The sequence below is a fragment of the Schistocerca nitens genome, chromosome 9 (genome assembly GCF_023898315.1).
Source record: "Schistocerca nitens isolate TAMUIC-IGC-003100 chromosome 9, iqSchNite1.1, whole genome shotgun sequence".
Classification (NCBI taxonomy): domain Eukaryota; kingdom Metazoa; phylum Arthropoda; class Insecta; order Orthoptera; family Acrididae; genus Schistocerca; species Schistocerca nitens.
Genome location: NC_064622.1, coordinates 100,109,414 through 100,131,351, shown reverse-complemented (window position 1 = coordinate 100,131,351; position 21,938 = coordinate 100,109,414). Strand labels below are relative to the sequence as shown.

General features: G+C 37.0%; 1 protein-coding gene across 1 annotated transcript in view; it reads right to left on the bottom strand.

Annotated features, from left to right (window-relative positions):
- LOC126204424 (jmjC domain-containing histone demethylation protein 1-like) overlaps positions 1–21,938 on the bottom strand; it is a 121,740-nt gene that overhangs the window by 50,715 nt on the left and 49,087 nt on the right. Inside the window, exon 12 of the mRNA XM_049938813.1 lies at positions 13,993–14,202. Within this exon, the coding sequence (XP_049794770.1) occupies positions 13,993–14,202 (210 nt within the window). The remainder of the gene's footprint in view (positions 1–13,992; positions 14,203–21,938) is intronic.

The following is a 21,938-nucleotide window of genomic DNA, read 5'->3' as shown; positions in this document are numbered from 1 at the left end:
ACAATTCGGTCATCAGATTACAAAAGAAGCATTGTGTGATGAACTGCAGAGGTTACACATCATTTCGAGGTACAGTATAGCCCCGCTTTTACGTTCCCGGAATTAATGTTTTTCCCCCGTTTACGACATTTATCGTTCCCGTCAAATTTCCTATGACCACAATGTTAATCTGCACCCAATTTTGCATCAAAATATTTATAATTTTCCCGCAATTTATGCATTACGAAAAAATATTTGTCAAGAAAAAAAAATAACGCTGGCATGTTGGCTGTCCAGTAGTGTTTACAAATATTACGTGTTTAAGTATCTTGACACCAGAGCACTCTACTAAGCGTATTTGAACTGGTAAACGTGTAAAAGTTGGAACAATTCGTGCCGTATCTCCCGCTGCTGCCAAGCACTACTTGGCATGATGGCTGATGGGAGTAATTAGGCCCGTTCGAATAAAGATATCATGACCATTCACAACCATTTCCAAACTCTCTACCGTGTAAATGCAGTTTCGTGATTTTTGTGATCATCATGACACCTTTGTCGAACCATATACAGCGTATTTGGCGTTTGGCCTCTTGTAGGGCTAGTTGACACTATCATTCACTTTGCGTTGCTCAAATGTTTTTAAGTTTAAACACAATGCTAGATACAAATTTTTTTCATGCAGAGCAAAAAGTGTTTTGAGAATTTATTCTCTTTGTCAGGTGCAGTATTTTTGTATAATTTTTTGAGATGTTACACAAGCAATGTGAGTGATAGTTAAATAGAAAACCATGCATCTACATCTACATCCAAACTCCGCAAGCCACCTGACGGTGTGTGGCGGAGGGTACCCTGAGTACCTCTATCGGTTTTCCCTTCTATTCCAGTCTCGTATTGTTCGTGGAAAGAAGGATTGTCGGTATGCTTCTGTGTGGGCTCTAACTCTCCGATTTTATCCTCATGGTCTCTTCGCGAGATATACGTAGGAGGGAGCAATATACTGCTTGACTCTTCGATGAAGATATGTTCTCGAAACTTTAACAAAAGCCCGTACCGAGTTACTGAGCGTCTCTCCTGCAGAGTCTTCCACTGGAGTTTATCTATCATCTCCGTAACGCTTTCGCGATTACTAAATGATCCTGTAACGAAGCGCGCTGCTCTCCGTTGGATCTTCTCTATCTCTTCTATCAACCCTATCTGGTACGGATCCCACACTGCTGAGCAGTATTCAAGCAGTGGGCGAACAAGCGTACTGTAACCTACTTCCTTTGTTTTCGGATTGCATTTCCTTAGGATTATTCCAATGAATCTCAGTCTGGCATCTGCTTTACCGACGATCAACTTTATATGGTCATTCCATTTTAAATCACTCCTAATGCATACTCCCAGATAATTTATGGAATTAACTGCTTCCAGTTGCTGACCTGCTATTTTGTAGCTAAATGATAAGGGATCTATCTTTCTATGTATTTGCAGCACTTTACACTTGTCTACATTGAGATTCAATTGCCATTCCCTGCACCATGTGTCAATTCGCTGCAGATCCTCCTGCATTTCAGTACAATTTTCCATTGTTACAACCTCTCGATATACCACAGCATCATCTGCAAAAAGCCTCAGTGAACTTCCGATGTCATCCACCAAGTCATTTATGTATATTGTGAATAGCAACGGTCCTATGACACTCTCCTGCAGCACACCTGAAATCACTCTTACTTCGGAAGACTTCTCTCCATTGAGAATGACATGCTGCATTCTGTTATCTAGGAACTCCTCAATCCAATCACACAATTGGTCTGATAGTCCATATGCTCTTACTTTGTTCATTAAATGACTGTGGGGAACTGTATCGAATGCCTTGCGGAAGTCAAGAAACACGTACCTGTGAACCGGTGTCTATGGCCCTCTGAGTCTCGTAGACAAATAGCGCGAGCTGGGTTTCACACGACCGTCTTTTTCGAAACCCATGCTGATTCCTACAGAGTAGATTTCTAGTCTCCAGAAAAGTCATTATACTCGGAACACAATACGTGTTCCAAAATTCTACAACTGATCGATGTTAGAGATATAGGTCTATAGTTCTGCACATCTGTTCGACGTCCCTTCTTGAAAACATGGATGACCTGTGCCTTTTTCCAATCCTTTGGAACGCTACGCTCTTCTAGAGACCTACAGTACACCGCTGCAAGAAGGGGGGCAAGTTCCTTCGCATACTCTGTGTAAAATCGAACTGCACACGCAAACTGAGGTGGTACCTGATAACCACAAAAAGACGACTACAGCGCATGAGAGGCAGAATAACACATATTCAAACACCACACAAAATACTTACGTACATATGTGCACTTGACAATGAGAAAAACTTGTCGTCAAGCATGAAAAAATACGTAACTAGCGCAGTATTTAATTATCTAAATAATGAATGACAGCTGTGGGCTTTCCAAAAACATCGATTATGACATTTGAAATTAAAAATTCTCGAAGCACGACATTAAGCATTAAAAAAAATGTGTGACTAGTGCAACATTTCATTATTTAAATAATTAATAACCACTGCAGGCTTTCCAAAAACACTGATTATGACATCTGAAATTAAGTCAGACGTTTCTACTTCCCAGACACATGTCAATTCCAGTTACATCAGAGGTTTTTATTAAATAATAAACCTTTAATAGATAGTAAAAAAAGTCCCTGACAAGTCTTTTGATGCCTGTTATGTTCATATATCATACATAAAGTGCGAAGATGCAAGGAGGTATCAAATACGTAACTTTTACAGCTTAAAATGTTATTTGCCACATTTTACACCATTTTTCTGAAGTCCCTTGACATGTATAAAAGCAGGTTTCGCTGTATTTTGATGTTGATATAGTTACTGTCTCTATTTCTGTTCAATAATACTGCCAGCAACACAAGGAAAGCATGATACAACTTTAGCCTTTGTGGCTGCCTCTGAGAAACACATGCTTAAGCCTGAGAGAATAAACATTCACACTCAAGTGCACAATTTGTTGTAATCAACTAGGATAGTCAAGATGTTATTGGGTGTAATCTGAGAACCAAACTGCTATAAACTGTAATTTTATTTTAAAGAGACACTGCCAAGGCCTATGCCAAGGCCGGCCTATGCTCAACAACTCATTAATATGTAATATTATTGTACATCCACTCAATTCAATAATAAACTGAAAATTGTATGACACGGTGGCTTTATAAATAGTTTTATGTTCTACAAGTAATGAAGTTAGAGTGACAAAAAAATTATTATTGTTATAATTTGTGTCAAAGATATCATTTGTTCTGCCCCATTCCTCCTCCCTTGATGAGGCTTATCATGCACCATAATACTACTGCATTGTTTGACTAAGTAAAACTTTTCAAAACTTATTTCCTGGTCTGCATGGAAATCATTCATTTTGCATGGAACATAACCATAATCACAAATGCACAGTTTGTTGTCCAAGACCTTTTCTCTACCATTTCGCAACATATTTCCAAATTCATTTTTGTGATGTGTAGATGGTTTTTTTTTTTTTAATAAGAAGACAGGTTGCTTATCTGTGTGATCATGGAGTAGCATATCTTTGTGACCATGGAGTACACTGAGCAACTCAAATTGTGTACAAATAGTCATGGTCAGTTGGTTTGGGCAACCATATCAACATCTAAGGGTGAAGTAATGTAATTTTCAATTACATAATTTAAAGATGAAAATCTTAAATAAAGATAGCGGAGTGGAATATTCCTAACACATATTACTTAAAGGGTACATGAGTGACACGTCAGATTTACAGCTGACTGTTTCAGTCAGTACAGGATTGTTATGAAGATACAAAAGGATCTTACAATGTGTTTATTGGGAAACGCGCAATGGCAATTTATGAAAACCACAATTTAAAGGCACACTCACTGTGAAGACATTCTACTGCTATCTCACATCTCCCCAAGTGAGGTTAATAAGGACAAAGCAAGCAAGACGTAAATCTCTTTGAAGGCACAAACATTTTTCCCTTGTTCCATTCAAATATGGAATAAAAAACGAGAAATTTTTTTAACCCTTTTGCTGCTGCGAGCATGTATGCACATTCTGCTATGCTGTTTCCAACATGCTGTGGACATGTATACACACGCTGCTTGAGTCTTCCTAGTGCTGTTGGCACCTGTATGCACACTCAGCCACCGACCACTCACTGCTGCACGCAAGTTATTTCCACATCTCGGTGAATAAAAAATTTTAGAGTATTTATCACAAAATGTATGTGCCTCAGCGTGTAGTATCATTTGCAAAAAACCTTATTATGATATCTTGATTCATTTATGAGCTGTGACAATTGTTATGACCACGATTCGCAATACCCAAGGACATGAACGGGTGCATCATGTATGACTGTCCTTTGGACATAAAACCCAATAACTTGATAATGAAATGAGATATTGTTCTGACATTTTGGTATCTTGTCTACTTTTCATCTGCTTCAATGTATGAGCTAAAATCAACCATACACAAAGTTCATGTTATGCGTTTTTACCTCTGCAAAATCTTTAAAATTTCATGCCATATTTTACTTAATTTGATGCAGCGCACTTAAGTACGACTGATAACAAAAAGAAATTCACTTCTTTATCAAGTGGAAATACCAGACGCAAGAGACACAAAAATCGAACATTCACCCAAATAGGTCTCTGCAAGTCATAAAAGTATTTCACATCGGTCAGAATGCTGTCTCCCAGTGCAGACACGAGTATTTGGCGAGCAGAACTCATCATGCTATATAGAGAGCACGTCTGTGGCAACAAAAGGGTTAAGTGCCCATGAACTACCCAGTTCCCTGCAGATTATTCAGACAGACATAGATGCATGAAGCATGGAAGACAGGCAGCAACCAAAGCACTGCCACTATCACCTCTTCTCAAATGTGAAGGCTTGTTATTTGCTTCTGATCAGTGTTCACTTCAATAGACGGCTCTTTCTACCAGACACCAATATAATTCAATATAAGCGAGAAATCAAGGGTCGTCAGTATCAATTTTGGATCTATTCTCCACGCAACGATCCACCACAGCAAATTAGCTGCAGTCATTTTATTTTGGGTAGTGCAGATGGACGGACTACGTGCTCAAGTGCTTGTATTCTGTAATGGTAACTGCCTCAAAAAGCAAATATTTTGAACACTTTACTGGGAATATACCAATAACAGTATACTTTTATCCATGCAAGTTTAGTGATTACTAAGCAAGAATTTAAAGTCCACAAGTTGTGAGATAGTCACGATGAAGTTTACTGTGGTCCTGGAAAGTACTTGCTTCATTAAAATTCCAGTCTTGGATCAAAATGTTAATCACAATATTAATTTTAGTTGGTCATGACCATCTTCAGACCTAAGTAGAAATGTGTTGCATTATACATATCATGCTATTACATGTGGAAGTGCAATCATGGGCCATTTCGGATCTGTCACACTAAATTGTATTGTGGTACTGTGGTGCCTACCAGAATTTTATTTGCTTGATGAAGCCGAAACAGTTAACGATTTTGAATGCACAGCCACACACAATGGCGTGATTTGTATACTGCAACATGTTTATACTCAGGTCTGAAGATGGTTATTACCGACTGAAATTAATAACATGATAGATTAAACATTTTGATTCCAGGCTGGAATTATAATAAATTTAAAACCTATGGAAATTAAAAAAAAAAAAGTGAACAACTTCCTCAGCAGAGAAGGAATGGAAAGTACTTTGGTGCTCAATAAAGTAAACAAAATCAACTGTGCTTCATGATCTTTTTAGGCCTGACTTTGTGGTCTTCAGCAGCATTCGTGTGACACCACAATACGGGGGTTATAGCACGGACACCAGAATGCTGTTCAGCTATTCTTGGTATCACTGCTAGCACTAGGCAAAGAACTCACTTTCTTTGAAAGCAATTGATGTTTTAAGTATTGAAACATCTACCTGCATGACCCAGAAGACATCTCCTACAGCAAGAGATGAACAGTAATGAGGGAATTACACCCGAGAACACAGCCCATACACATAAATCAGATGGCACCATCAAGGAGGCGACAATGGCTAAAAAAGCCTGCATTTTTGTTAGTTGGCAGTATGCAATATCACTTACGACAAGGATCTGACACATTAACATTTGCAGTAAATGCAAATATAGATGCAAATTGTGCCTCAAAATGTGAATTTACCTGAATGCTATTTCATAGTGAACTGCATCTTAAGGGTCTATTTTATCAATGACAGTTTTAAATTGCTCTACTTTCTGCAGATAGATATTGAAGAAGATTGGTTACTGGTACTACGCAACATCTGGCGAAACCCAATTCAGAAAGAGAATGTGCGCAGGGATGTGTTCCCAAAATTAAAAGAGTGCATTTACGCATTAATACCATAATGTATCAGTGCGCTTGTAAGTTACGCTCATGCAATCATCAACTGTGGACGGCTGCATTGCTTCAGCCAAGGGACCTCTCATGTTAGAACAAAGGAATGTCTGTCTGACAGCTAGCTACAGTTGGTATTATGCAGACATTTTATTGTGGCAGTTTCAGGCGACAAGCAGATCACAGTAGCTGTTTAGAAAAGGCTTTGTTCACTCTGCTTAGTTTTGGATTGTACATTGCTCTTTGTCTTTTCTTATCCTGAAATGAGACTAATAGTGGAATATCACAGGGTACAAGTACAGCTCTCACACGTGCTTTAGCAGAAACACAGAATATGGTTGCAAGCTGACTGCCCTGCAACATGGAGGTGTGGGTTGTCCCACATGCAGTCAATGTTCTCATTTGTTTACACTCATGGCCCACTGTGACCTAATATTGTATGCACTGTCGCGACCAGAGAACAAAACTAGTGCATGTATTTCGATCAGGCAGAGAAAAATTGCTGCTGCTTCTTAACAAAAGCAATCATTCATTGAAAACTTAAATCAAGCCAAAAGTAGAAAATGAGCAAAGACCTTTTGGGGAAAACTGTTGAAGTCAAACAAATGCATAATTTTACTCCAAATATAAGTACTTCATTTTGAAGTTCCTACTTATCATTAACAACTGAAGAAAGTACTATTTAACATGAAAATGCCCTTCTGGAAAAGATAAGGAATGCACAGAAACACCAATAAAATATTAATAGTGAGCACAATCAAAATAAGAGTAAAATAAGCCGATTAACTGCTATTCATTAGTGTAAACATACTGTAAATATTAGGCTGAAAACTGACATAGTTTTCGTGAAACCAAGTAAAATATACCTGATGTTAAAAGCTCGATATTAAGACAGAAAAAGAGAGTGACAAGTTAAATAGAAATATACTGCAAAGGAGGATGTTAACACATTGGACTGGGCCATTAATGGAAAGGATGTGTTGAAACAGAGCATGCAAGAGAGGTTCTTCGCCCCATTTTAAGGAAATATTATGCCTTTACATTTTCAAGCTACAATATACTGCTGATTATTTGTAGTGCCATTCATAAAATGACATACTTCGCCTAACAAATTTGTCTGTACATGCAGTCTTTCATCACCGAGTGCTTAATCAAACGCCCACCACATATAAAAAAATCAAATGCAAACCAAATGTAAAAAAATCAAATGCCCACCAAATGTAAAAAAAAAGAACAGCCTATGTGCAAATAAAATTGTATTAAACTGTATTAGCAAATTATTGACAATTGTATCCAAATATTTAATCCATTTACAGTGTCAGGTGACAGTGAACACAGCGCTAATAAACAATCTTTTCTCCTGTATTATTTCCCATAATAATCACATTACATAACGTTTTTTGGTTGACAGCTAATTAGTAGTATATATGTAGCATGTAAATTGTAAGGTGTATTAGATGTAGCTACACAATGCATCAATATGGCATTGCACTTTTCAATGCACATCTACAAGCAGGCAGCAAAAATAAGCACTTAATTCTAGTACATGGGAATGCAAGCAATAATTGAGTACATTGAATGTTTCCAGACAGTAGAGAATTTTATTTACATTATAATGTACACAATAGAAATTGACTTAAAATACACATTTTCAAAATTTTTAATAATTTGTACTGAATATAAAAATATCACCTGTATATTTACATCTATATATTTTATAACATTAGTAATTGCACAATGAACAAAATGCTTTTATTCTTTCAATTATTATTTGAACAGAACGCATTAATTAAGTAGATATCTTCAACATTATATTTAGGCTGATCCAATCCTCTATGTACTGGAACCAAAGGAGTACATTGAGGGCTGTGCTATCATTGTTCTTGTTCCTTTATGTTACAGGTGACTATGAAAACACTCAGCACACAGGCTGTGGTGCAGAGAAAGCAGGGGATGAAGAAGAGAGAGGAGGGAGGGGGTAAAAGAAGGGGAGGGAGGAGAGGCGGAGAGCTGTTTTAGGATATATATTTCTGAGAAACTTTCAGAAAAGGTACCATCTTTCGTGTACTATCGGACTGCTGCAGCCCCTTACACCTATCATTCCTTCTGGACAAACATTGCTATCTAATCCATGCTTAATATCAGAATCATGCTGTTAATCAAGGAAAATTAAAGCCATGCACAGAAGTTTGTCAGTAACAGCAAAGTACATACAGAAGTGCCTAAAAACAAGCATGATGGTAAATCATCATATACAAATGATGACTTTCAGTTTTTAATATTTTATTTTCAAACGTGTCCTTTATAGTATGTATACTACTGAAGTTATCAGACTCATAAGCACTAGTAACACTACCAACTTTAATTCGAAATTATTTAGTAAAATGTTATGAGCTGACAACTACACTTCTCAAGGTGAATTCTGTTGAGCAGCAATCATTTGATAACTTGTAACAGCATTTGAGTAACTGTGCAACAGAACAAAAAGAATTAAAGAAAAATAAATTACTGTAGGAACATCGTTTTATAGCTAGTTAATTCTCCCCATTCTCTCCATTGTCAATATGCATAATTTGAAAATCCATTGTCAATATGCCTAATTTGAAAGTCACAGGAATTACGAATATTTACTAAGTCTTTTTTCTCTACATTCATCCATATTGAAACTAATGAGGATACCTTCCTTTGTATCATGCCCTTCCAATGGATTAACCAAATAATTGTTTTAAATTTCATTTGAGTCTATCCAACATATTCAGTCATGGTAACAATTTAAAGAACAGAACTGTCCAATAATGTCAAAATCTGCAGTAATTGAAAGGTAAACATCTTTATATTCTGCAAATCTTCGTTTTCTCAAGGCAGTGGAAAAAAATCCAAAACTGAAGAAGAGTATAATGAATATATTCACAACAAAACAGTATATACTAGCTAAATCAGATTCCAACCACACACGGCAGCAGGTGGTGTATACCACCTACAGCTCACCAACAAAAGAGGGCTGTCCCACAATAATAATTCCATACAAAATGGATTTCTTATTGCAGAAAAAAAATCATAAAAGTTTTGATCCTTCAGGAGAGGCTAACACATAACGGAGAGAAAATTCTCAAATGAATATCCAAACAGGATTTTCAAAACTATTTTGTGGACACCATCAATATATCAAAGAAACTTTACATCAATAATCTATAAAGCCCAAATCAGCACAATGAAATACTTTGTGACATCACTTTGCTAAAATGCTAATTAGTTATCATATAGTGCTTTCACAATAACAAAAAAGTAATAAGAGCTATAAATATCTATAATACCAAAGTTTTTGTTACCCCCAAGTAACTGAAGACATAACAAAATCTCACCATATATTAAAGCGTGACTATTGCGACAAACTTCATCTAGCAGAACATAGCTCACATACCAAACCTCAGATTAAAAAAAATCAAAATCGGAAAACTTTACAAATGTGCAACAGAATCTGTTCACATATGCTGAGGTTGATAAAGATACAATACTGGAAAAGTAGTATGTACAACCTCCAGAAATTTTTATTGCATGGATTCTGACTAGATATGGAACATTCACTATTAATTAAATTTATGACTTAACATTTGACTTGCATTCCTCTGACACCTGTATGTTAGGTTTTAGATGTCAACTAAGGCAACAATTTCAATAGCAAAATTTTTCTATTTGTTTATGAATTCCAGTAATACCTTTATCGTAATGGCTCATTGCAATATTGTGTTGTAAAGGCACAACTGTATTTTTCTTTCACACAATGTCCCCAATTACAAAAAAAGATATTGATAAAGTATATAAATCTGAAATACTGTATGTCCAAAGTTGAAAGGTTCTGCAAATGTCTTATAACAGGCATACTGCTTGACTCACACTGAACTGCACAACTTTGTGCATTTCCCTGACAAACTGGTGAGTGGTGAGTGGTGCTTTCACTCCAGTTGTAGACTGGCAAAAAGAGAAATGAATAGGATATAGAACGCACTCACCCTTAACATTTTTTCAGTTAGAGCACTCAGTGTGTATAACAAACTGATTCACAGCTTTTAAATCAACTTAATGAAACTACTTTTTCCTTGCAAGTTAGCAAGACACACATTCACAATTAGTTTAACAGATCTTCCACAATTTGTGGCCCTCGAACACTTGCACGAAGCACTCGTCTTCAGTCTACTTGCAGAGTCCTCTCATTCTTCTGAATAGATTTCTTCATTACTCAATTACGGTATTTACAAGCCTACGAAGTCAATGCGACTAGAAAAGAAAAATGCACTGTTTTCTTAGATGTCGAGGAAATGAGATCAATCTTTTAATAATACATGTTCCAATTATAAATTAAAACTTTCTCATAAAAGTATGAAAGGCCTTTTTGAGTGGCACTGGAAACAAAATTACACAAACTGAATGCAAAAGAAGCCATTAGCTGAAGTTCAACACACTTTTTTTATTTTTTATTTTTTTTACTGGCATTAAACTTCAACTATTTTGGCAAAATCATTCTTGCATATGAAGAATGTAGAGAGAATATCATAGTACCTCTTATTATGTACGGCAGTAGGAAAGACACATCACCATTTGTTTTTGCAGATGAAGCTCAAGCAGAATGTAATATAGGCTGAACATCTTTATGTCTTTTTAGGTCACTGAATTCCAGTGACTCTTTCCTGGACAACCATTCTGCCTCAGAAGCTGACGACAACATGTACACTACTTATGTCAGTTAAGAATTGCTCTGTGGATACATGGTGACCTATCCTTCCAACTGGTTCACATCTAACTTTGCAGTGTGATTTCTATTTTACCAATAACCTAGTAAATGTAAAACTGTATCAAAAGGTAAATTCAATTTAGAAAACTGTAAAATTACAAGGAAATAGAATGGCTGGCCAGTACTTACCTTAAAGGGAGAAAATTCCAAGTACTGTCAATACCCATATCTAAAAGTAGAAAAAATTATCCCCTTTTAAATCTATATATCAACAGCACTTTCAATTTCGCTTCCTGTAGGTATGTACTGAACAGCCATTATGCCTTCTTGTAAATGTTAAACTGGTTATTAGAAAAAATATCCACAGTTTTTGATGCAGCAAAAATTAGTAACAACAATAAAATGATCCAATGAATAAAAGACATCCTCCAATTGCTAATTTTCTATTTACAACTAAATGACCAATCTAATCTTCTGTTCAACATTTAAATGAATCATCAGATGACATGAGTTAACATTAAAGTAATTCAACTGATGACATGAGAATGAGATGTGTAAATGAGTCTTCCAAATGATGAAAAACCAAATCACAAATGTTTTCATTCTCCGGCTTTTAACTGAAGAATGTCACTACAGTTCAGTCATATATGAAAATACGTCAAACATAAAAAAGCACTGCCAATTTCTGAAATTTGTGTGGAGTTTAGTAATAAACACTGCCAGGTAATAAGTTCCTAGTCAATCAATCAAAAACAGACATCTGAAAGTTCTTTGTGAAGATGCAAGCAATAGGATCACCTCAATGCACTGCCAAATGTTATAACACAGTCAAAAGTCCACTCTGAAGACACTTTCTTTCACTCAGAATTTTCTGTGTATTAAGGATGAGAACTGCATCAAGACAATCCAAGAATAATGTATATGGTCATGACATATGGAACAATCAGTGAAGGAAGGAGCATTTTGAGCGTTGGTAGTGCGTATATAGAAACTACATGGAAATATTTTATGTTTGTAGATGAACAACAGAAATTGTGTCTGAAGAAACTAATGGGGGTGGGAGGAACATAAAATGTAGAACAACAATCACAAAGACTACATCCAAGTGAAAAATTACAAGTCGGAAGAAGAGCAATGGGGGCAACTCGTACCTTTCTCTTGTCATACGAAGGAACATCTAAAATATAACACTAAAATTTTTGTCACTTCGTGTTTCTGTTTGTTGTTAATTGGAAAGTAAAAATTCTCCAGACCTGATCACAGTTTTAATACTCCTATGAGAGTGAATCACTATTCATCTAATAGAAGAGGCATTCTGGTTGGTTGTGTGTGTGTGTGTGTGTGTGTGTGTGTGTGTGTGTAAAGTGGGTAGGGGAGGATTATTTTCAATTTGCTGCTCAAAATACAATTACTAATTCAAGAAATTATAAACCAATTGCCATGGTGCCCAAAAATTGTTAGTTTTTAGTATTTATTCAATGTAGCTAACAAACCCAGTCCCTACAGCATAGTCTAGACACAAAATACAACACTGCTTCACATATTATTATGAACTCCACAAAAATGTAAAAGATGAATATTGCGGATAACCTGTTACAATATATCCATAAATTGTCCTTACACAACATATGTTTTACAACTAATGATTTATTTTCTTTATGTTGTATTTGTCAATGAATACAAAGAGGGAGAATGAATTACTAATTATTCACGAAGATGCATAGTCCACGACATAAATGGCCAATGCTTAACTCTACCACGTTCGCATATTAATTTCACCTAAATGCTTTTCGTAATACATTCATTCCAAGAAGTGACTGTTGGGCTGATCCTATTATTGAGCTTTTATGATTTTGATATGCTATGGTGGAAAGCCAAAAGATACAAATTGCTAAGTATTTGACGTATTGTTACTGTGTGTTTTCATTCAAAAACATTGATGCGAAGGGGCTCTTCTTTTTGAAACATCATCAAAGTTTGTTATGTTTCATTCCAGCAAGCTGCTCTACAAATAAACTATTTGTAGATTTATAAACGAAACAAAGAAGTTTATAACAAAATATCAGTTGTCAGTACAGATCAAAATGTACTGATATCTCATCAATCAGTTTTCAATACCAAAGAAGAGTCAATTTAGGTGTTGGTATCAATTTTTCTGAACAGGGAAATAGAACTATCTTGCAAAATCATTATAGAATAGATCTGAGCACTTCACATCCTTCTGATCAGACATTTACTGCACACAGGCTGATTCACAGACAGATCAATTAAAAAAAAAAACTGAACATGCAACAATGCTTATATGAAAACAGAGAAATTGTTCCCAAAACTGCTGTCCCACAAATAATCTCACTCTTTAAAAGCAAACAAGCTAACAGGACCATACAACAGTGTCCACAAACAGAAGTAAGATGTGCTCCGATTCAATAACCAGATACGGTGCCAGGTGGGGATGATGGCATGACGCTATGATAAGAGGGTGCATTTCCTTTGATATCAAAAGAGAAGTTGGAATTTTGTATTTATTTTAGCTGATGACAGTGTAAAATAATGAAAATCACTTGTTACATCTGACAATGGATACTCAAAACCAATGCTGACAGTCTCATGCTGTTCCCAATATACCCATGTTCACCATCTACAAAATCTGAAAGCAGAAGTGCTTGGGAAGCACAAACAATATTATGCACATTAGTACCACAAGTAATAATGTGAATGTGGATACTGATGCAAGGTCGCATAATTTGTCACTGTGAGGCACAGGGTAAAGCTGAATAACTGCTTTCTTCACTAATACATGCCACTCACCTTCACAGGTATCACAGGTGCCGTTGGTTGAGGTGGAGGACTGTTATCTGGATCATCCAATGGCTCATTTTTTACTACAACTACAGAATCTAGCATTGGCTCCGAACGTGGCTTCTTCTCCATTGGTTGTTCTTCATCATCATCCTCTCCTTCTCCGTCCATTTCACCATCCATATCCCCTTTCACATCTTGGAGCATATGATTGTCTTTTGAGTCTAACATAGAGCTATTATCACTGCTGACTGACATGCGACGAATGTCTGATGACTTCGCCCGAGCCCGGAAGTGACGTGGCTGTAAAGAGGCATGACGCTGTAGATACTTCATACATGAAAGAAAAACTGCACTAAGTATGCAAAATATTTAGATTCTGAATGAGAATTAACTGAGCTCCTCTGAAAATCCTTCCATAATAAATGCTGGACGCAGCAACCATTAAACAATCACAGTGTAAAGTGAACCATGGAAATATGAATTAACAAAAGAATGTATTAGCCATGGATGTCTTTAAAATACGGGAAGCAGAAGTAACTGCAAAATGTAACATCATGATCTTCGGGCAACTTTAAGGAATGGGTGGGAACAGGTACACAGAGAAAGTATTCAAATATCTCTTGGAAAAGACATCAACACCCCTGTTCAAAAATATCAGCAAAGAAATAATACTTAAGAATCAGTGATAATGGAAATTTCTTTAGAAAAAAGACATTTATCTTCCAACAGCTCCAAGGGGAACAGCAAGGAAACAAGAGCAATATGGGCAAAATAAAAAATAAAAAAAAAACTAACAAAAACAGGATGTATACATGGACAAGCAAAAAATTTGCTGAATGTTTCTCGGATTACACAGTTAAAAATACACTTTTTCCTGGGTGAAAATACACTTTTTCCCCAGTGAAAATACACATTCTCCATGTTAAGTGACAGTAAACTTTCCCTCCGAACTATGAAACTTATCAGTCCTTTGAATGGTAAGTTTTTATACACCAGCGTAGAAATTCTTGCACTTTAGGAAATGAAACCCAGCAAAAAAATATAAAAAAATATGCATTTTGAAAAGATTTTTGACGTGCAGCATTATGTTTGGTCGTATTTTTGTATTGCGAAAGTATAAATATGAGTTCGACCAAAAACAGGACGTTAAGTTTCCGAAGCAACAGTTGTGATGCCATGCTTACTGAAACCAGTCTGTTGCGAAGTATTGCTTAGTCTTCGTCCTAAAGCCTTAGATACATTTTGCTATCTGTGGATGCTTGTGCACATACTGTGGTTTGTCATTGTAAATCACATTTTCTTTGCAACTAAAAATTTACTTTGGTGCTTTTCTCTCGTTTATGTTTTATTGCTGGAGTATTATTCTGAAAAAGCGGGCTGAAGAAAAATTCTTAGTTAGAGTTATCAGTTCTTACCAGTTAAAATTACAAAAAAATTGACTCAAAACTAACACAATCAAAAATTCCCAGAATTCTAAAAGGTTCCCGGGTTTTCTCCCAGATAAAAAAATTCCTGGATTTTTCCTAGTTGTCCCGTGGCGTATACACCCTGCAAAAAATTGGCCACGTGCGAGTAGAACTAGAGCACAGTGTGTTCCATACAAGCTTAATTATGTATATTGGTAGTTCACCCATTCTGTGAATGAGTATCTCTACCATTTTTGCCTTTTATCAACATTGATACTGGCAGGATGTCAATCCCAGGGGTTCCAAGAATATTTTAATTTCAATAATACAAATGTGACACAAAATCATCCAGGAGACACGTGGCCAATATTATAATAATCTGCAGTCCTGCACTCATGTTGACTGGGTCGCAATGGCAAACGTCAAAGACCAGAAAGGAATGACTGTATTGCTCATATGATGTGTTTTGGAATTTATCCATCATCAGATATCCAGGAACGATAATTAAACGTAGATATGGTGTTCCACATACAACGCCATATCTACACATAATAATAGCTCCTGGATACCTGATGATGGATAAAATCTGAAATACATCATATGAACAAAGAGGTCGTTCCTTGCCCTGATGTCTGACTTCTACCAATGTGATCCAGTCAACACGAGTGCACGACTCTACTGACTGTCGTAATTTCAAGTTTGAGCTTGGATAACAAATGACAAAAGAAATATTTTTTGTGTGATATAATTACATATTAAAAGTTTTCGGTTTTTTTTTCTTCTTTACTTGTACTGTGAAGCCTTGCTTCTAGCCAAATTTCATTATTCTAACCCAATGAGAAATACCCTCTAGGTTTTGATGAGCAAGTTTATATCAGAATTCATAGATAGCCGTAGCCTCTGGATGATCTGACTTAGCTTATATTTATTACACCACCAAGGGCATATAGATTTAAGTATGTGACATTAAGTTCAACTTCATATGTGTGTACCTGTTCCAGGGAGAAAGGGTTCTTAACAGACGGACAAAAAGACAAGTCAGATAAGAAACTAAAATTTTTTTTGCATGATGTAACTACAAATTTACAGTTTTCGAATATTTTTCCTGTGGTCTTACTGTGAGACCTTTCTTGTTGCCAAATTTTATGATTCTAGGCCAGCAGAACGTACTCTGTTTAAGTTTTGATGAGTGAGTTTGTGACTATCAAAAAATGTGTCACACAGAAGTATGTTCTGACTGTATTGGCTTAGAAGCTTCCCTTTATGTCGCCAAGGGACAATAGGCCTTAGTATTTGCGATACATTTCAACTTCATACACCTACATGTTCCCGAGGAAAAGGGTTTCAACAGTTAGAAAGAAAACATGGTGATCCTGTATGGCTTCCATTTTTACCGACTGAGGCATCAAACACCAACAAGAAAGAGGAAGAAGAATTAAAACTTAATGTTCCACTGACAATGGAGATGAGAGATGGCACATAAGAGCAGACTGTGGACAGGCAAGAAGGAAGACTGCCTGTGTAGCTTCCAAAATAACCATCTTGGCATTTGCTTTTAGCAATTTAGTGCAACAATGGGAAACCCAAATCCTGGAAGGCCAAACAAGGAGCTTAACAACTGTCCTTCCAAACATAAGTCCTGTACCTCACTACTGTGTCAGGAAGAATTGCAAACAAGGAAGGAAGATGATTCACAATGGTCAACATGAAATGAGAAACAAGTGTCGAAATTTGAGCTAAGCAGATAAAAGATATAGTAGAAGTTATCAAGAATGCTTGTGAGGCATAAGGGAACTGATTCTTGCAAGAGGTACCAAAGTGTCAAGTTTTCATAACTAGAAGAGCCATCATTCAACACAAATTGACAAATACAGGTGAGACTCAGCAGATCTTGATAAGACAGTTGTAAGTTTGATTACAAGATATCTCATCAGTGTTTACGCTACATCTAAACTTACAAATTTTTCATTACCTCAACCTATTTTTTAGACCAAGGGAAACAAATAAAGATCCTGAAACCAGATCTATATTTCAGGCATATTTCTTAGCATTAACATGCTACAACGCTTTGTTAAGAAATGAAAAATATTCAAGTGCTGTGGAACTTCGATTTTACATTTTTCGTGGTTCTACGCCATAAATTCGTAGCCACTGTGAAAAACCTTTAAGACCAATGCTAAAAATTCTCCGATTTTACATTTCTTCCTAGTAAGGTTTACCTCAATTCTACATTCTTACTCGAAGTCTCACTTGACATCGACCCATTTTCTTCCTTCTGACATTTCATGTTACCTAATGATTATAAGTGGCACAAAAGACACGATTCGCACTGCAGTTGGTGGTGGAGGTAGGAAATATTTTAGGCTGTTGAGGAGAGGGTTGATGGGAGAGAGGAAATGCTGACATAAACCACGATTGGCATTACCAACACAAATTGCAATGTTTAACTTCACCTCGCAATTATGATACAACTATTGCTAGGTTGCTGCAGCAATGGAAAAACAGGACAATCAATGAGAAGTGTTCTGGACCAAGTCAATAAGTGACGATGGGGTGCAACAGCCACCTTTTCTTGCGCCACTTATAACTCAGTCTTGTCCTTCTGCATGTGTTTCTGACACTATATTCAGCAACAATATTGGTCTTCAACCTCTTAAATTCAGACACTGAATCTCTAAGAACATGCTCTGTCAGAATGAAGAAAAATTGGCCATTTCTGGCTAGTGAGCTCTTACTGGCTGGTGAATTGTTATATCACCTAACAGCATTCTGCAGTATTGCCAATGTGTGCCATTTGCAGTTCAAACTCTGCACTTGTAGGTTTCGTGAAAGCACATATTCACATACAGACTACTCCAATGCATCATTTTGTGAAGAGAGCACCGTACACTCAAGTTAGGTTCTTCTATCACATATAGTAACTACCACAAGGCGGCACTGGTCCAGACAGCAAAAGTCTATGTGTGGTTTATGATAAGGTCTTTAAGACAGTAACTGATAGCAGCTATCCCACAGCTAAACTATCACTATAAAAAGATGTAATTAGTAAGGCTTTAATATCAGCTACATGCTCTGCCATTTCTGATACTCATACATTTCTGTTAAAGCATCTGAGACTACCTGCAGGATACAATGAAATCTAAGCTTTTTCGTTCATTAATCTGTTCTATAGATTAAATCAAGAATGAGAATCTTCAGGGATGTGGAACAAATCTAGGTATAATTAACAAGAAACAAAGACATCAGAAAGTTAATTTGTATACTGTATTAACAATGAACTAACCCTATTCTGCCTAATGTTATTCACATTTATGCCATCTAAAATTAATTGAGTAAATTAATAAGAAAGCCTTTCCTTTGAAAAAAGATGTTCCCTGTTCAGTTTTTCCTATTATATAGCTGCTGTTTTTACCTGCTATTTGTAGTTTAACATTTTCTCAACTGCAATGGTATTTTTCAGAGAAGTTTTTTCTCTCTATAAATACTGAGTTCTATTTATAATACATTATCACTTGCCGTAGAGCTCTAACAAAAATTGTTAAATGCCATGTAGCTAACAGAAATTTTCTATCTGTATTTAGATATTCTGATAATTGTAGAAAGGGTAGCTAATGAGGTATGTTCCTTGCTTTATGGTAAACAGGAGCTCGCTGAACATCTCATCACTGTGAACACTGGAAAGGGAAGCAAGATCATGAAAATTATTTTTGTGGCTTACATTGTGACTATGTATATCATGTGTAAGCTGAAACAGATGTTTATTATCAACAACAAAAACCTTTAACTAGTAAATGTATTTGGAAGCAAGTAATAATTCTAAGATCCTTGATGGGCTTCTGAAAGATGTACAGTAACTGACTTTAGACAATATTCTTACTTTTCATTTCTGCTGATCAAATGTTTTATTTTCTTTAGGTGCCCTAAAAGAAAACTCTGTAAGATAACAGGGAATGAATATATGCAAAATGAGCTAACACTAATGTCTATAGATCAGGGCTTCACAACACACGTGCTCGCGGAGCAAGCTGTGAGCAGCAAGGCGCGAGCACGGAGCAGCGCGAGCATGCTACCCCCACTACCGGACCAGAGCGGAGAGTGGGGAGAGTCACGTGGGGCACACAACAGCTGCCGCCAGTCAATGTAAATCCGCGGCCACCAGCAGGGATGTCACTCACGAATTATTACTGCGACAAGTGAAACAAATAAAGGAGAATGTACACCTGCCACATAATTTTATTAGCTTAGTGTATGCCTCTACATTCGTATTAATTTGTGAACTGTTACATAATAAAAGGTGTCACTGAAGTGTGGGATTCTCGGTTATCTTGTACTTTTTGCCCTTTACAATTGCATCTACGTTCGGAGTAACTGTTCTTTTGCATTGTAGGCGCAGCGTGCAGTTTAAATTTCGATCAGACAATGCGTTCCTCAGGCGCGTCTTGTTACATTTCATTGCAGAGAACAGTTGTTCACAAACAAACGTGGAACCGAACATTGATATTATTGTAGCCGCCAGTTTGTGCAAACGAGGAAATCTATCCTGAGGGAAGTGTCTGTAGAATTCCAAAATGTTTTTCTTGTTCTGAAATTTGTCTCTGTATTCTCTGTCACACTGCAGGTCAATAATTTCTTGCTGCAGCTCAGGACAAATCTCTTAAATATTCGCCGAATATGGAGAGAACAGATCAAAATCACTGTCTAGTGCTGTCAGATCTTGAAAGCGCTGATCGCTGGCCGCGGTGGCCGAGCGGTTCTAGGCCCTCAGTCCAGCACCGCGCGACTGCTACGGTCGCAGGTTCGAATCCTGCCTCGGGCATGGATGTGTGTGATGTCCTTAGGTTAGTTAGGTTTAAGTAGTTCTAAGTTCTAGGGGACTGATGACCACAGATGTTAAGTCCCATAGTGCTCAGAGCCATTTGAACCATTTTTTTGAAAGCGCTGACCAACTAAACTATGTGAATAACGTTCACAGTCTTTGTGATCATCTTGCATGGATAATTTAGGAAAATGAGCTAGGTTTCCTGTTTCCAGCTGACTCACCCAAAGTGTCAATTTCATTTTAAAAGCTGGTATTCGATCTATGAAATGAGTTATTAGCAGATCTTTACCTCGTAGTAGTTGTTGTTGTGGTCTTCAGTCCTGAGACTGGTTTGATGCAGCTCTCCATGCTACACTATCCTGTGCAAGCTTCTTCATCTCCCAGTACCTACTGCAACCCACATCCTTCTGAATCTGCTTAGTGTATTCCTCTCTTGGTCTACCCCCTACGATTTTTACCCTCCACGCTGCCCTCCAATACTAAATTGGTGATCCCTTGATGCCTCAGAACATGTCCCACCAACCGATCCCTTCTTCTAGTCAAGTTGTGCCACAGACTTCTCTTCTCCCCAATCCTATTCAATACCTCCTCATTAGTTACGTGATCTACCCACCTTATCTTCAGCATTCTTCTGTAGCACCACATTTCGAAAGCTTCTATTCTCTTCTTGTCCAAACTATTTACCGTCCATGTTTCACTTCCATACATGGCTACACTCCATACAAATACTTTCAGAAAGGACTTCCTGACACTTCAATCTATACTCGATGTTAACAAATTTCTCTTCTTCAGAAACGCTTTCCTTGCCATTGCCAGTCTACATTTTATATCCTCTCTACTTCGACCATCATCAGTTATTTTGCTCCCCAAATAGCAAAACTCCTTTACTACTTTAAGTGTCTCATTTCCTAATCTAATACCCTCAACATCGCCCGACTTAATTCGACTACATTCCATTATCCTCGTTTTGCTTTTGTTGATGTTCATCTTATATCCTCCCTTCAAGACAACATCCATTCCGTTCAACTGCTCTTCCTAGTCCTTTGCTGTCTCTGACAGAATTACAATGTCATCGGTGAACCTCAAAGTTTTTATTTCTTCTCCATGGATTTTAATACCTACTCCGAATTTTTCTTTTGTTTCCTTTACTGCTTGCTCAATATACAGATTGAATAACATCGGGGAGAGGCTACAACCCTGTCTTACTCCCTTCCCAACCACTGCTTCCCTTTCATGTCCCTAGACTCTTATAACTGCCATCTGGTTTCTGTACAAATTGTAAATAGCCTTTCGCTCCCTGTATTTTACCCCTGCCACCTTTAGAATTTGAAAGAGAGTATTCCAGTCAACATTGTCAAAAGCTTTCTCTAAGTCCACAAATGCTAGAAACGTAGGTTTGTCTTTCCTTAATCTTTCTTCTAAGATAAGTCGTAAGGTCAGTATTGCCTCACGTGTTCCAGTATTTCTACGGAATCCAAACTGATCTTCCCCGAGGTCGGCTTCTACTAGTTTTTCCATTCGTCTGTAAAGAATTCGTGTTAGTATTTTGCAGCTGTGGCTTATTAAACTGATTGTTCAGTAATTCTCACATCTGTCAACACCTGCTTTCTTTGGGATTGGAATTATTATATTCTTCTTGAAGTCTGAGGGTATTTCGCCTGTTTCATACATCTTGCTCACCAGATGGTAAGAGTTTTGTCAGAACTGGCTCTCCCAAGGCTGTCAGTAGTTCTAATGGAATGTTGTCTACTCCCGGGGCCTTGTTTCGACTCAGGTCTTTCAGTGCTCTGTCAAACTCTTCACGCAGTATT